The 17,360-nt window shown below is 41.3% G+C and overlaps 1 protein-coding gene across 4 annotated transcripts in view; it reads right to left on the reverse strand.

The window, feature by feature from the left end:
• Positions 1–260: 260 nt before the first annotated feature.
• The window catches only part of LOC126203420 (uncharacterized), a 501,622-nt gene continuing 484,522 nt past the window's right edge, over positions 261–17,360 (reverse strand). For all 4 annotated transcript variants that reach the window (XM_049937727.1, XM_049937726.1, XM_049937728.1 and 1 more), the window contains 2 exons: positions 11,231–11,381; positions 261–1,474 (listed from right to left, as the gene is read on the reverse strand). In XM_049937727.1, coding sequence (XP_049793684.1) covers positions 1,186–1,474; positions 11,231–11,381 — 440 coding nt within the window. In that variant the 3' untranslated portion in view covers positions 261–1,185. The remainder of the gene's footprint in view (positions 1,475–11,230; positions 11,382–17,360) is intronic.

A 17,360-nucleotide genomic window follows, 5' to 3' on the forward strand; every position in this document is an offset into this window, starting at 1 on the left:
TAATCATCTGTGTAAATCAAAACATCCATTACCCAGTGGTGTTGGTGCTTTCATGACATAACTGATAATGTACGCTCCACTGCAGCATGATAGTACAGGAAAAATGCTAACACTGTTGTAGCATATTGACACCACATGATTACAAGTTCTATCTGTTTCATCTTTTACAAAGAAGAAAAAGTTTATAATTTTTTTTTTTTTAAAGAAGTTGTGGTTCTGTGAGTGGGAATTTGTTGGAGAGCACAAACAAAAAGATCGTATACCAGAAAATAATTTACTTTTGATTTTATTATGCAGTAAAATATCTCTTAAAATATTATAAAATAATTTGTACTTTTATTTTAATACTGTTAGCTACGGCACTTTTCTTTTCTAAAATGTCTGTAATTATCCTTCTTCACATATTACACACATATAAAATGTTTAAAACACTTCAAATCCTGTACAGACGAGACTTCTCAGTTTAGGAAGATTGTTGTATCACCTTCAAATTCAATACTGTCTCTTAATTCTAAGAATCCATTATCAGTTGTCACAATTTAAATTCAGTACTACACATTTAGAAAAGCTGCTGTTTAAACAGTCACATATCACTAAGGCAAAACTGTATGAAGTCAGTTGAGAAACATTTGAAGAGCGACATTTTCTTAGGAAATTGGCATCTTCTGAAAGTAGTCTGTATAATAAATTACTTATCCCTTTGTGGAAACTGTGAACAACATTTCCAGATGTTCAAACGAAAGATAGTATATCATTCCACAAATATATTACCTCTATATCTCAAGCCAGATTTGTTTCCACTGACTTCTCCACAGTGATGTTCAGACCATGAATTGGAGGTCAGCTATTTACTGTTTACCAAAACACTCTTGCAAAAGGTACAATTAAGCAGATGTGAAATATCCTGTCTTTTTGTGACTCAAAAATGTAACAGTGAAATAAAATATGCATCATCATTTCCCTAGTTTTAACATCTATAAACTGATATTAAGTTAAGTTGAGACATGCAGGTGTAACAAATACAGAAAAAGAATCACACATAACAGAAATTCACATCTGTCTGACATTTATGTTGAGTATACATCACAATCATCACATTTAAAATATATTTACAATTAAAATGCTGTAGAGGAGTATGTCAGATTTCAGCCTCTATCATAGACAGACAACTGTCATGCTACATCTTCACCCCTGCAATTTTGCATTCATAATAGTTATACTTTCATATGCATCCACATTAAAATTAACATCTTTACACTTCTCAATCCTCTTCAGGATCCTTAACAGACTATTGAACTGATAACTCATCATGCGATAGCCATGTGCGACATTTTGCCCTATAGTTCTTGGAGTTGGCGTACCACTGTTTCTCCGCACTTTTCTCTGCACATTATGATCACAAAAAATTGCTATGAAGTTGTATGCGTGAAGATAGCTTTTAGTTAAAACTGGCAGAATAGGTGACAGAACAGACCTGGAAAGAAAAATTTTTAAATAGTTATTCTACTCAATCAATTTTACACACACACACACACACACACACACACACACACACACACACACACACACATGGGGGAGGGGTGAGTAGCAAGAGATAGAAGGGGTTGGAGGTTCATATATGATTAGACATGTCCAAAAGTCACTTTTACGACCAGCTTCTGTTCGCTACCCTATCATTATTAGCTACTTATTCACTGAACATGCCATTTTTACCAAGCAACAAGAAGACAAGACACCCCCCCTCCAGTTTTTTTTTAAGAGGGTCTTTGAGAAATTTTATTTTGAATGTATCTTACTAATCACATTTATAAACAGTTTCATTGACTTAAATTAACTTTTTAGGCAAGTCTTAAGATTACACTGTCTATTGTAAACAGTCATTGTGTTTTATTGGCTAGATTCTGTGACTCTTATACATGCATATGCTTTTGCCAATGCTGCAGGAAGTCAGTGAGCTAGAGCTGTCCTGTGTTTTAACGGAAGTCCCACCCTCTTCATCATCGTCTCACACCGGCTTGTACTTGCTTTGGGTTTCAAGATGCAGACAGTTGGAAAATTTCTGTAACTCCAGAAGCTTCATTCAGAAAATTTATCAAGTAATCCGGAAGCCTTAATTGAATTTATCTCGCACATGCTGAACAGCCTGCTGCTCCAATTCAGGAAATCTTGCTGATTTGGTCCCCTAAAAAAAAATTGATGTGTAGAATTGATTATCTGTAACTGATTCCTTATCTGACACCACTTACAATTGTTTAAAACAGTGATACCAAATTTTCCTCTTGCTGTGGAAATGTTTGTAGCCTCTGTGTCATTAATAGCTACTAGTTAAACATTAGTTTCACATTGTCTGAGTGAATCAACTGCCAACTGCAAACTCTTAGGTCCACATTTCTCAACAGAGTCACGGCTGTAGTTTGCATCTACCATTATCTGCTACAATTTACTGTTTTACAGTGTTAAGCAAACTGAATCACAGTAACATGTTATCATCTAAGCTCCTTAGTGCTGAACTGCCAGAAAACTGACCATTTTGTGCTAACAGTGTACTTCATCGACTGCTGCCGATCTTGAAAATTAACAATGCTGTCATGCCATCATTTAAATCATTATTTCAGTTATGGCACATTCTGGGTATTCTGTGTGAACACATTTTTTAGCATCAATTTTTCTCTTGTAGAAATGTAAATCTGTTCAGTTCTAATTGCATTTGGATTCAAGTAAATTACGGGTTTAACATGTCAGACGTTCGTAAAAAGCAAGGTACACAAAATGCATTCCCACAGTTGGCAGCATAACAAAATTTCCTGCTGCTCACCACATTCAGCCGTGCTGGTGTCACTGCATCCCAATGCACACTTGTGAAATAATCAAATTAAATCTGCATGTGACCTCAACTAGCAAAGCTTCATCTGTGAATGCAAGATGACCCTGCATTTTTAGAATGATGGATTTTCTCTCTTTTTTGTGTGTTGGGGGAGGGGGTGAGAGGGAGAATAGTCTTATAGCCCAGTGAATATGGCAAATAATTTAAGTTCTCCATTATACTATCAATGCAACTAAGTGCAAGATAATCTCCTTATAATAAACAGTAAATCAACAGGCTCACTACAATTTCACATTTCTCACAACAATGATTGGTTGGTTGGTTTAAAAGTGGGGGGGGGGGGGGGGGATAAAACTGCTTGGTCATCAGTCCACAACAATGACCCTTGCTTCCAATTTATCATTGATGATAAGTGAAAGAAACTTAATTCTTAGGCCATTGGTCATAAGGTAATTTGAAAAAGAATAAGCACAAAGAATATTTGAATGCAAATTAATCAAAAGTTGATACCAACTCTGCAAACTGAAATCTTGTTTTAGTCACAGGACAATAAAATGGTTCAAATGGCTCTGAGCACTATGGGACTTAACATCTATGGTCATCAGCCCCTTAGAACTACTTAAACCTAACTAACCTAAGGACATCACACACATCCATGCCCGAGGCAGGATTCGAACCTGCGACCGTAGCAGTCGCGCGGCTCTGGACTGAGCGCCTAGAACCGCTAGACCACCGCGGCCGGCCTCACAGGACAATAGAAAGTACCAATTATGCCTACTTTCAGTTTCATCTTGAATATGGCATATAATGTTTCTACGAACTAGTAATGATATCTGCTAAACCAGTACTACACTTGTGAAGATGATAAATTTGTTTTTCGAAACTGGTGAAATGTATTAAAAATATATTCGCAACTGATGACTGAATTTTATTCTGGTGGCGAGGAATTAGAAACAGAATTGCTAATCAGTACTGATCTTCAGGTGGTGAAATATTTAGTACTGCCAATGCACACACAAGGCACATGACACTATCCCAGCTTTTGGAACTATTAGTTCCTTTCTCAGACAGCAGAGAGGAGAAGCTTGCAGAAGGTTAAAGAAAATCATACTAGGTCTACATAATGACAATATCAAGAGTGTTTAAGTGCACAGGATGATAGGAAGATTGCTAAATTGCAGGTCACTCACACCACAAGATGAGGGCGACCCAGTTCTAGTGAGGATGAGGGGAGCCAAAGACAAAGGGATGGTGTCAAAGAGATTAGTTTGATCGCCCCCTCTTCTTTCATGCCTGCCCTTTTATCTTTTTTTTGTTCTCAAACTTGCAGTAAGCTGGTCCTTCTCATCCTAGGACCTGAGTGACATGCCCTTAAATTTCTAAGCTTCTTCAACCTATTCCTTTTTCTTTCAAGAGGAAGGAACTAACAATTCTGAAAGCTAGGATACTGCATTGTCTTTTATACCTGTCTGATTGGCAATACAAAACATTTCACCTTCTGAACGTGAGAACTAACCAGCAATTCTAAAAATGTTATAGTTTTTTCAAGTAAACACTCCTTGTGAAAGAGAGTGGAGTGTATTCTTAAGTGTCATGACTTCCTTTCTACAAAACTTGTTCACTGAAATTTAATTCTTAAAACAGAGTCTAAATGCTGTGTTAAAATAGTTTATATGGCCAACTCTGGTAACTAATCATACAATGGAACGTATAAGAATGTTGCTAAAATGGCCTGGTTTCTACAGCCAGAATATTAACAGGTCTAGTGCAGAGTGAAACTGAATTTTCACACACAAAGAAATCAAAATAATAGAATCTACACAGCACAACAGATGTAGGTATAGTCAAAAAATAAGAACAAAAGGTTCTATCTCTTAGCACGACAGGTTTCTTGATCTGTCAATGGAAAGAAAGGAGTCGGAGAAAAATTTGCCACAGCAGAAATTATTCACGCAAGTCCTTCAGAAAAGTGAATCAAATAAGACAGAGCTGGGCTGAAGAAGAGAGACCCCAGCAACGAAGTAAAAAATATATGTAAGTAACATTTGGCCATTTGTCTGGGATTCAACCTACAGGCATAACTGCCTAAATTGGAAAAGCATTGTTTATTCATGTCCATTGGGCACCTTTCGTTTCCAAGGTGCGGGTGTAGCATGACAGCAACTAGGCAAAACCATCACCAACAAGTCAATGAAAAGTATAAAAGGAGAGGTCAAGAGTGCGCTCTCTCATGCGTTGTGTTATAAAGCAGCCAGTGAAGTTGTTCACAAACAGAACTAGCCCCCCCCCCCCCCCCCCACCCAAGGAAGCGTCCCAGCTCACAAAGACAGTGTCAAGTCATCACGGCAGTAAAGATGCCATATCACAAGGCTGCTTACACACCTGGCTCCACTTATAACAGCATATGCTGAACTGACCAGATTAGGATAAATGGCAGTGGGTGAGCTAACTGAATAAGGATTATCACGAAGGATATGATCACTGAGTAGGATGTTAGCTTCTGGAGTGGCCTAAGAATGGACAATGATATCTGATAGGTTGGTTTTGTGGTTGAGTACTACTTATGAGGAGTAGGAAAAGTTTGGGGAGAATGTTTCTCACTTCAGGAATGATCAGAAAACAATCCAACCCATCGTCATCTGAGTGGAAGGCTGTTTAAATCTTTGCATAGCCACCAAGATTAAGGTTTCCTGCTGTCCCACAAAATCACTTACTCTTTGAAAGACATATAGCCTACTTTCTTTCCCAATCTGAGCTTGTGCTCAAGTCTCTGTTAACCCAGTCATCAAAGGAGCATTAAACCTTTACCTACTTTCTGTTGTGACTCGCCGAACATTCAAAGCGCCGCCGCTCAATTACGCGCGTCCTCTACGTGCGGCGCTGTCTGCCAGACATGCAGCAGCTGTGCCACCTAAGCGGCCAGCCGAGCAGCGGCCGCTAGACTGGGACTCAGTGTTCATTCAAATGCTAATGTGTACACATGTCTTGCTTGTCAACTTACTCCGTGTTGTGTTGTTCTGAAATATATGTGTTAAACTTGACGTTATAACAATTGGCGACGAGGATGGGATTTTTCCTTTTCACCGTTGACCCACAGGTTTCCATGGCTACTGTCGAGCAACTATTGCAAAATCTCCTTGAACAGCAAACGCTTCTAACAGCGGCGATTCGCGATTTCGTCGCGGCGTCAAATGCGGGCCGTTTCTCGTCGTTGGCTGTACCTCCTTTTCCTCCTTACGACGAGACGGCGGAAGACTGGTCTGATTACTAGCAAACGCTTCTAACAGCGGCGATTCGCGATTTCGTCGCGGCGTCAAATGCGGGTCGTTTCTCGTCGTTGGCTAAACCTCCTTTTCTTCCTTACGACGAGTCGGTGGAAGACATCTTCGACAGCACTTCTTGGCATTTCATGTCACGGACAAACAACCATGTAAGTCTCTGTTCCTTTCCTGGATTTCACCTCAAATGTATCGGTTGTTGTCGCAATTGGCTCCTTTGAAGGATCCTCCGTCTTTGTCCTTTGCTGAAATGTGATCACTTCTGTCTGTCTATTTTCAAAAGCAAACTCATGTGGTAGCCTCTCGTGTTGCCTTTTATCGTTGTCAAAAACAGCCACATCAATCCTATCGCACTTGGGCTGCTAAACTTCACGGCCTCAGTCGAAACTGACAATTTGTTACTGACGTTCACAAAGAATCCTATGCCGATTCCATGGTACGGGATGCTATTATCCGGTCGGTGCCCAACAAAGAAGTTCGGCAACGGGCCCTTCAGTTGGCAAATCCGACTATAGATGAAGTTCTCTCCATTGCGCAGTCTCTTGAAATTTCTCGCGCCGCTGGGGCTCAAATAGAGGCGTGGGGTGATGTCGGGGAAATACAACCTCTGTGCGCTGTTGACGACGCGTGCGGCGTGTCCCTGCCGGCCGACGTGGCCGCAGTGCGCTCCCACGCACAGCCTCGACCTAACCATAAACAACCCGCTAAGAAACTGCAGCAGAACCCCCGGCAACTTCCTTCATGTCCGCGGTGTTTTACGAAACATTCATGCGAGGTTGTCCCCAACGTTGGGCTGTGTGTCACAATTGCAAAAAGAAAGGTCATGTGTCTTCCGTTTGCAAATCCGACCGCATACATGATGTTCATGAACATGACGCTGATTCTGATTCTGTGTTGTCTGTCAATTGCACTTCTTCCCTTTCAGGGAAGTTACTCCTCACTGTCCAAATCCTTGGTCGAGATGTTTGCATGCAGGTGGATACCAGTTCTGCTGCCACTATAATTAATTCTCAGACGTATCTTCAGTTGGGTTCTCCACTCCTGTCACCTGTCACTCGGCAATTACGGACGTACAATAAACAGAAGATTTCTCTCTTGGGACAGTTTAATGCTGAGGTATCTTACAAATCCGTCGTTCACACTGTTCCCATATTTGTCGTCGACCAGAGCAACGCAGAAAATCTTTTTGGTTTTGATGCCTTTCACGTTTTTGGGTTCTCCATAGATGACTGTCAATATTGTCTCTGACGCTATTCCTTATGCTCAACTGGATTCCTTGTCGACGACATTTTCGTCCCTGTTTTCTCCGGGGTTAGGCCGTGCAAATGACTTTGAAGCTCATATCACGCTCAAACCCACTGCTCGGCCTAAGTTTTTTCAGGCTCGGCCCATTCCTGTGGCCCTTCGTGATCGGATAAAACGGGAGTTGGATCGTCTCACTACTTCAGGAGTCTTGCTTCCTGTCACTTCCAGTGAGTGGTCCTCTCCTGTTGTTGTCGTTACTAAGCCAAATGGTGATATTCGTCTCTGTGGCGATTTCAAAGCCACTGTAAATGCTCAATGCCTCATCAACACTTCACCCTATGCCCCGTCCTGAAGAACTGTTCACTAAACTTGCTGGAGGCCAGTATTTTTCTAAAATTGACCTGTCAGAAGCTTATCATCAACTTCCTCTCGACGCTGCTTCCCGGCAGTTTCTGGTATTTAACATGCCTTTCGGCCTCTATCAATACCAACGATTGCCATTCAGGGTTGCTAGCGCCCCTGCTGTCTTACAGCGATTCTTGGAACAATTATTGCTCCCTGTCCCTGGGTGTATCAATTATATGGACGACATTGTTGTCACTGGCTCCACCACTGAAGAACATCTTCAAAATCTCCGCACACTTTTTCATGTCTTACAGACAGCCGGTCTTAAGTGTAATCTTCAGAAATCACAATTTTTTCAGGCATCTATCACGTACTTGGGGTTTCAACTCTCTTGGGATGGTATTCGTCCGCTTCAGCAAACTGTCACTGCGATCGATGCCCTTCCTCCCCCTACATCTGTTAAGGAACTGCAGGCCTTCTTGGGGAAAATAGCATACTATCACAAGTTTTTACCGTCTGCGGCTTCGGTGGCTCAGCCGTTGCATCGCCTGTTGCATAAAAACGTGCCTTTGCACTGGTCCGCGTCATGCGATGCGGCTTTCCAGAAATTGAAGACTATGCTGAAACAGGCCCCATGCCTGGCTACTTATCGACCTGGCCAACATCTTGTTCTTGCCACAGATGCCTCTCAATACGGGGTCGGTGCAGTCCTTGCGCACCGTTTTTCTGACGGTTCAGAACAACCCATTGCTTATGCCTCCAAAACGCTCACGGATGTCCAACAAAAGTATTCTCAAATTGAGAAAGAAGCTTTGGCCATTATTTATGCTCTTTATCAGTTTGGTGTTTTTCTCTATGGCTCAAAATTTCATCTTGTTACAGATCACTAACCACTTGTTTCCTTGTTTCATCCATCAACTTCACTTCCCGACAAGGCTGCACACCGCCTCCAGCGTTGGGCTCTTTACTTGTCTCGTTTCAATTATGAGATTCATTTGCAGCCAACGGCTCAACATGCAAATGCTCATGCTCTGTCTCGCCTTCCCATGGGTCCTGATCAGGCATTCGATAGGGACGAACTTTTGTGTTTCCACCTGGATGTTGCCGAGCAGCGGGTTGTGGACGGGTTCCTCATCCCTGGGGACAGGCTGGCGGCTGCTACGGGTTCTGACCCTACCCTCTCCCGGGTTTTACGCTGTATTCAGAAGGGTTGGCCAGATCGCCCGTCCGCTAAGACTTCTGATCCGTTGTGGAACTACTACGCTTTGCGCTACCGCCTCACGGCTAGGGATGGTGTTATCCTCCTTTCCACTGACGATGCTTCACCGCGTGTTGTGGTACCTGCGTCTTTGCGTGCTTCGGTCTTGCGCCTCCTTCACCAAGGACACTGGGGTGTGTCTCGCACAAAATCTCTGGCGCACCGTCATGTGTACTGGCCTGGCATCGACTCTGAAATAGCACACATGGTCGCTGCCTGCGGCATTGTGCGTCACAGGCCGCTGCCCCGAAGTCATCTTTGTCACCGTGGCCTTCGCCTGATAAGCCCTGGGAGCGTATTCATGCTGACTTTGCGGGACCCTTTTTAGGTACTTATTGGCTACTCGTAATTGACGCCTACTCTAACTTTCCTTTCATTGTCCGTTGCACGTCACCTACCACTGCGGCAACCACCTGTGCTTTCGCGGCCGCATTTTTTCTTTGGAAGGCCTCCCCTTTACTCTTGTTACTGATAATGGTCCGCAATTTGCCTCTTCCGAATTTGCGGATTTTTGTGCTCATCACGGCGTAATGCATGTCACGGCCCCGCCGTTCCATCCACAATCCAACGGTGAGGCTGAACGACTGGTCCGCACATTTAAGGCTCAGATGCGGAAACTTCTGACTTCTTCTGCTGCTGATGATGCGCTTCTCCAGTTTCTGGCGTCTTACCGTTTCACCCCCATGGGCGACCACAGCCCGGCTGAGCTCTTACATGGCCGACAGCCCCGCAAGCTACTTCATCTTCTGCGGTTTCCACTTCATGGCCGCGGGTGCCTTCACTTGGCCGGTTCACCGCCGACGACTTCGTCTGGGCACGGGGATATGGCAGGCGGCCAAAATGGAGCCCGGGTCGCATCTTACGACACCGTGGCAGACGCCTGTATCAAATCCAGACGGACACGGGTGTTGCAGTGCGTCATTCGGACCAGCTTCGGCCTCGTGTGCTGGCAACGCCTGTTCCGAATGCCACTACACCACCTTCGGCTCTACCTGACGCTCGGGATCTTGGCATCTCTAAATAATCACAACGCAGCCCTCTCACAGTCATCACGATGCCAGCACAAGAACGGACGCCACCAGGAGACGACCAGGAACCGGATGACCATCCTCTGTCAGGGCAAATCTACTCGCCTCCTCCTCCAACGGACGCCGACACATCGCCCATGTCTCCCGTCATATCAACTGGACTCGACGCAACGGGCAGATTGGTGCATGGAGCCCCAGCAGATTCGACCCCTTCGTCTCCTGTCATGTCGACCCGTTATCATCGGGGACACTTCTGTCCGTACGGGAAGCCTCCTCCTCGAGACTTTACGGCAAGTCAAACAACGCCTATGGACGTTAGCCATCTCCAGGACACCTCCATCAAGACCAGTGCAACAATTTCAAAGGGGGGAAAAGTGTAGTGACTCGCCGATCATTCAAAGCGCTGCCACGCAATTACGCGTGTCTTCTACGTGCGGCGCTGTCTGCCAGCCATGCAGCAGCTGCGCCACCTAAGCGTCCAGCCGAGCAGCGGCTGCTAGACTGGGACTCAGTGCTCATTCGAATGCTAACGTGTACACATGTCCTGCTTGTCAACTTACTCTGTGACTTATATGTGTTGTGTCGTTCTGAAATATATGTGTTAAACTTGACGTTATAACACTTTCCTTTCTTCCTTTCACTGATTATTTCCAGAAAGGTGGGGAGTGGTGAGCTGATCTGTGATTAACAAGTGTGTAAGCAATCCTGAAGTTGTGGAAGTGTGGTAGGACATTGGTATTGAAACTGTGAAGAGTAGTACCTGTTTGTAAAATCATTGGCAACTCTTTCAGTTTACAGTTTTAAACATGGCTGCTTCTCAGCAACCGTATACTAGTTTCAACATAGGATTATACAGCCAACCGGTTGGAAATACTGCTAAAAAGAAATGGTCAGAATTTACAGAATTTAGAGCAGCTATGCTCAAGTCAAAAGTGAAATAAAACATTTCAGCCTTTGCCACATGTCCTTAGCTAGGAACAACATCAGACCGATCAGCCTAGTGGCTTTCATTGCTGCCACAAAAACAATACAAGTCTCACAGACAGTGGGATGTCCCCATTCAGTTTACCCAGTAGGAGGATGCTTGTCACTTCTGCTATTGCAGGTGGTTGGTTTCTCTCACCTCTTTACTCACTTCTCCTACTCTTCCTCAAAAGCCTGATGTTAAAGCTTATTCAAACAAAATGTCCAAACAGGTACTTTGGCACATTAGTCCCAACTTACACTACCATTAATTATTAAGATTTCTTACCACAGTTCAGGAGATAATGGCCTACAGATAGGAGGTACCACATGGCCATAGAACTTCCAAGGATCCTGTAGAATGATGCGTATATCTTCAGGTACAGCTTTCAATACTGTTTTCAATTGATGATGTGTCACACATTCCAAAAGTATTGGACCTGGAAAAGAATACAAAATAGAAAAGTCTACCACCAAATGTCAATAGACAAAATAAGACAGTGAATATGCTAGCTTTGGACTTAAGGTTTTTTCCCCACCTGTCAAGAGGGAGAAATGATGGAAGAAACCTGCCACACAGAGATTAACTAGGTTAGTCACCCAATTACTTCAGGCCAAAATGGACATAGCATTGTAGTACAGCAGTTGATGTTAAAAACCTTTCTTCGTTGATAATCTGTCTTGAACAATCCAATACAGATACTATGCAGTCAGTGCTTGTTTCATCACACAGAACTTATAGAGAGATGACTTATATGTCTGCTAATCTGTATCTGTTGCTCTGTTTCATACATCAGTGTGATGACCAACTATTCAGCTTTAAGCGAACAAGGAGCAAAAATATCAACTGTAAAGCATAAAAGCTGTCAGACGTGTCTGCTTTGTCATGTGGACAAATGTTAGTCTTCCTTCTGGAAGTATCATCCATGTCTTCCTTCCAGAAGTACCATCTATGTGTCACTGAGTGCCTCACTAGTCAACTTCATCACAGAAGCACTGGGCAATATGGTGTCAAAATGAATTCTTTCTTAAGAGTAACTGTGACAGTAATGTCAATAGCATCAAGGGATTTTCTGTCACCAAAAGTTGTCATACCAGCTCAAATTTGCACTGCAAAAAATGTGAAAAAAATTAAGACACCAAATTGGACTAAGTTTTCTCAAGATTCTGATGCATCTATAACAACAATAAAACCAGACATGCAGCTACAGTTGCTTAGAAATCCCTTGATCTGAAGAAGATGTGTTTATGATTCAACCTATGTGGGTAAGCAAACAGCCACCAATAATTACACAGTCACATCTTTTGTTTTTATTATAGTTCTGTATGTAAGCTTTATAAGTGTTTCCAAAGTAATTAAACAAAGCCAAAGATACAAATTGGCCCATAATGTATAGCCTGCCATTTGTCTTCTACATTCAGTTACCTGAAGAAAAACAACAGTCATGGAAAAAGTGACATCCCTTTTCGTCAAAAACAGATCTGCTGGTAAAGTCATGGCAACTGTGTTCTGTGACTGGAAGGGGTTACTGTTGGTTGTTTTCTGCATGCTGGGATAGCAATAAAGGCTGACAGGTACTGTGAGACATTAAAAAAACTGAGAAGGGCAATTCAGTACTGGAGAAAAGTAATAATGAGCAAGGGCATAAAGAATTCTCCACGTTGATACCCGCCCACATATCGTTCACCATTTGTCAATCTCTTACAAAACTTTGTTTGGAACATTATCACTAAAGACCAGATTATATTCATCATAAAAACCTTAAGGGGGGATGTAATGGAACATGTAAATATTTATCTAAAAAAGTCATTACAGCTGCAATTATCAATGTACAAATATAAAATTTTGCATGTGTAAAGCAAAAGAGCTGTGTTTTAATGGAAAAATGTAATAAAATATGCAGGATTAATATTTTGCCAGAAATCTGAATTTTTTATTGTCTTTTTGTATAAAAAGCTGTAACTCAAATTCTAATCACGCAGTTAATCTGAAAATTTAATTGTAGTGCCCTGAGAAGTTTATAAGACCAGTGAACTACAGTTATAAATTTATGGTACAAATTGTATCATTAACAGAGTTTTCAATTTTGCACATCCAAAATTAACTTGTTTTTCTACATACAATCATCTAAAACCAGAACATAATTGCGGGATCTCATATTTTTTAGTTCCAGGGAGACAGCAACACGTTGCGAACAGTTCCTGAAAATTTCATAACATTAGCACATAAATACCTTTTGAGACAAGGCTTCTAATAACGTAAAAAAAATGTAAAACAGAAAAAATTAGTTCCAAAGATTTTCTTCTCATACTTCTACATGTAATAAACATACTTCAATTTTAAAATCCTCCACACTGATACTGCTCATACTTCAGGCTTCTCTTCTTTCCTCTTTGAATCTGTCTGGCCTGAATTTGCAGGTGAGACACTGATCTGCAAGTTTTCTTGACCCTGCTCTCGTCTGTGGTGTAAAATGCTTGTGTAAAATGCTTTTGTTGTAAACACACCAGGATCTATACCAACTCTCTTCAGCACTTCAATTCTGCCATTATTTCCGTTATTGTAACATAAAACTGCATCATAGACTCCTATTTTGAGTACTTCAAGTCATCAGAATGTTCTTTTTGAGCATCTAAACCAAATTAAATTATTGAGGCTTTCATTTGCACTTTGTCTCTTTCCATGAAGACAATTCCTCAATAAATCAGGGTTTGCAGAAACCTGAATGTGGGCTTTACTGCACTCATTAACAGGTTCTGTTTCTGAACTTACACCAATCGTCTTTCGGACACAGATTGTGCACTGCTGTTTGGTCAGTGCATAGTTTGTGGAAAAAAATTGCCCAGACAGCACGCCTCTTTGCCTCTGAATTTTCTGATAGCTCTCCCATAAGATAACTGAAGAGAATCTATTTCTTTCAGAGTAAGCCTGCCTTTTTCTCCTAGTAGTTTTCCATCCTCAAGTGCTTCACCTTTCTTCTCTTTCATCAAGCAGCGAAGCCCACCACCAAGCCTCTTTTGCATGTGACCAACACATTCCAACTTTTCTATCGTTGTATTGTACGGACTTTTATCTGTTACAGCTTTGAATGAAGAGGGGTCCCCGTCACCAAGGCATTTAGTATACGTAACAACACCATACTGGTCCTCAGATCTGGAGAACATCTTCACAACTGCAGCAGCCTCCGTACCCCACTTGAGCCACTATAATTTTTAGAGAATGCTACTGCATGCTTTTATTGCCACAGTTTCTCACTGTCTTCATTGTTGGACATTTTCACTGTTGCACACTGCTGGCAGTATTTAGACCCATTATGCATAAATCTTGACTTCCACATAAAGGTTTGCAAATTCAACCTTCCATTACCAATATATGTTAGCTTTGTCAAAATGTAAATAAACCTCATGCAAGAAAGTTTTTGGGCAAAGATATAGATGTCAGCCGAAGGTATTGAAAGAAAATAGCCTTCACACTGACAAAAATTCTGCTAAAGCAAGCAGTTTCCTACATGTCGGAAAAGGTGGGAGTGGCGCCAGTGCAGAGTTAATCAGTTTAACAATTTAAAGGTGCTATCACGATAAAATTAACACACAACATAGATCAAACTGTGTAGATCAAGAAAATAATATTTTTGAAAAATCGATTTTTTGGACCAAAATCCATTACATCCCCCCTTAAACCATGCATGAAAAGTGTCAAAATATGCAAGATCAAATAACAAAAAACATGGTAGTTACTGCGTCCATTATACCTCAAATTAAAACCTGTATGTATCAATAAAGAGGAATAGCAGCACCAGCCAAGCAAAAAATCGGTACATTCTGGTAGAGGGTTAGGAAGGGGGCCTTTCTGGGATTATTTTCCAAATGTTTGCAAACTGGGGATGCATACCATGTTTCAAGAATTGTTCCTTCTTTGCTATTGTTGTCATAACAAGCAGATGCGATGGGAGTGCTTCACAGCAAAACGATTGATATGTACAGGACAACTTTGAGATATCACATGCAGGGGGGAACAAAGACTCCATAATATTTTATTTACAAAACGACATACAATCATGAATATTTTTTAACAACATTAACCTTTAATTAATACTATTGGACCAAAGCATCATTTACAATTTATTTTACATTTTTCTACTATTGTAAACAAAAACAACCAAGTACTGTTCCAAATGTTCAGTAGTAAGGTTGTGTCTTCGATCACTTAAAACATTTTTATAAGCAGAAAAGGACCATTCTAAATAAACTGAGTTAACTGGGCATTATTTGAATTTGGGTGTTATGTTGGCACTTATTGTTTCTGGTCAAAGTTCACCCAGCCCATTAATAAAAATATCAATTTGCTGCAAAGGTTCAAAGCCTGGGTTTTTGTTTAAAATATTTTCAAACTTTCCTTGAAGTTTTCTTGGGAATACCTATGGCAATGAGGACTTCAATAGAAGAACTTTATTCATTGACTGAATAGATTTATTCAATGCTAAACCTTGAGTTTCAAGCTCTTTAATACTTGCAGATATATGGGAAAAATGAGCGTTAATCACAGCAATGTCTTTTTTTAATACCGGAATCATTAAAAGTTTCCTTGCACTGACAAACTGCCAAAGTCTCTGCGCTATCGAAGCGGTTTGCTACCTCCCTAATGGCCTCAAAACGTTCACTGTAAAGCAACACAGCTTCAACCGAAGTACCCCAACACGTTACCACTGGTTCGGGAGGTAAAGGCAAATTTGGTAGTTTTTCTTTGTAGGTCTTGATGCGAGCAGGGGCCTTTAGAAACACTCTCCTTGTGGATGAAATCAGTTTATTTACATTGACAAACATGGAACATACTTCCTGAGCAAGGCTATGTACTCCGTGATCAAAGCACATCACAAGAATCAAATTGGGATAAAATACTCAGAGGGCTTTTCCTGCTTTGATCATACAGGGAGCAGCATCTGAAATAAACACAAACACCCTTTAATCAGCAGAAGATTCTGGAAATATTTTTCTGGTACCCTCATTCACAAATCTGGTGATCATACAATGATTTACATTTTCAAGTTCTTTTAAAGCGCCAACAATTAAATCTGCAATGTAAGGGCCACATGCATCTGTAGTTTCTTCAACTGAAATCCAGATAATGCTGTCCTTGAGTTCATTGCGTATTTCTTCCAGAACATTTATGTAAATTGTCGGTATGTAATTTTTAAATTATGTTGATTCATCTGATATATTTTGATATAAGCAATATTTGTGCAGGAAGCCTTTGAGGATACGGTTTGTAAGTTTGTGAAGAGGAATACTGCTTGCAATGAATGCTTCACATAGATCTTTGTTAAACCAACCCTTTTGTTTACCTTTGGACAAATCCCTGCTACTGCAACTTGCTGTTGTCAGAAGTTGTTGTCATGGTCCTTTCTTCTGCGTTCCAACGATATGAAGACTTGTCTTGAAATGCTGGTCTACTTGAAATTATTTTTGCATGAAACATTTTTCTCGCAAACTCGACAATGTAAAACAATTCCGTCATATTTAAATGTTCCAGGATGGTCAGCTATCGACGAAACAACATTTCTTTTTCCAAGCGGCATGGCACACAACACATTACACACTACACACGCAGGTGCAGGAGCAGGAGCATTAACTCTGTCTGTCTGCCTGTTCCTGTTCCTATTCTGTAGCGATTTCACTAGGCAGTGGCCTCTTAGTTAGCGGCTGCGCACAGTTCTAGATCACGGTCAATCTGTGAGACATCAAAACTAGATCGATCTAGAGACTGCCCATCTAAATTTTTAAAATATTGTAAACATAGAGTAAAAATATGCATTATCACTAGTTTTTAGTTAAAATATGCAATAACTGGTGAAAAGGAGCCAAATACGCAAATGCATATGCAACATGCAAATGCATATAATCTGGTCTCTAGTCATCACCCGCTCACCAAACAGTTCGGATACTGATTACAAACTGTTCCCTAATTTGAAGAAACGTTTGCCTGGATGGCATTCCACTCCGACGACAAGGCAAAAGATGAGGTTCAACACTTACTGAAGGACACTGCAGCGAGCTGGTGTGACGTGGGCACTATACACTGTCACAGTGTTTACAAAAATGCATCGAACAAAATGGCAATTATGTACGTGTACGATAGAAGCGTCACAAAAGTAAGCCATACATTTGGGGTATTCCGTAGCATGATCAACATTTCACGTATAGGATACCATCTACAATGACTGATGTCCTTTGAAACACTTTTAGGAAAAAAAATAATTGCTATGGGCAATTTATCCTGCCACACTTCTGACTTTTTATATCCAATAAATATGTATGCTGCAGTGCCACAAAGTTCAAATGCTCTGCAGCATACGAGTGGGCATTTCCTACATTCACAAGCAAGTTCCACAGCAACATAATCTATGGCAAATGATAAATCC

This window comes from Schistocerca nitens, chromosome 9, assembly GCF_023898315.1.
Source record: "Schistocerca nitens isolate TAMUIC-IGC-003100 chromosome 9, iqSchNite1.1, whole genome shotgun sequence".
Taxonomy (NCBI): domain Eukaryota; kingdom Metazoa; phylum Arthropoda; class Insecta; order Orthoptera; family Acrididae; genus Schistocerca; species Schistocerca nitens.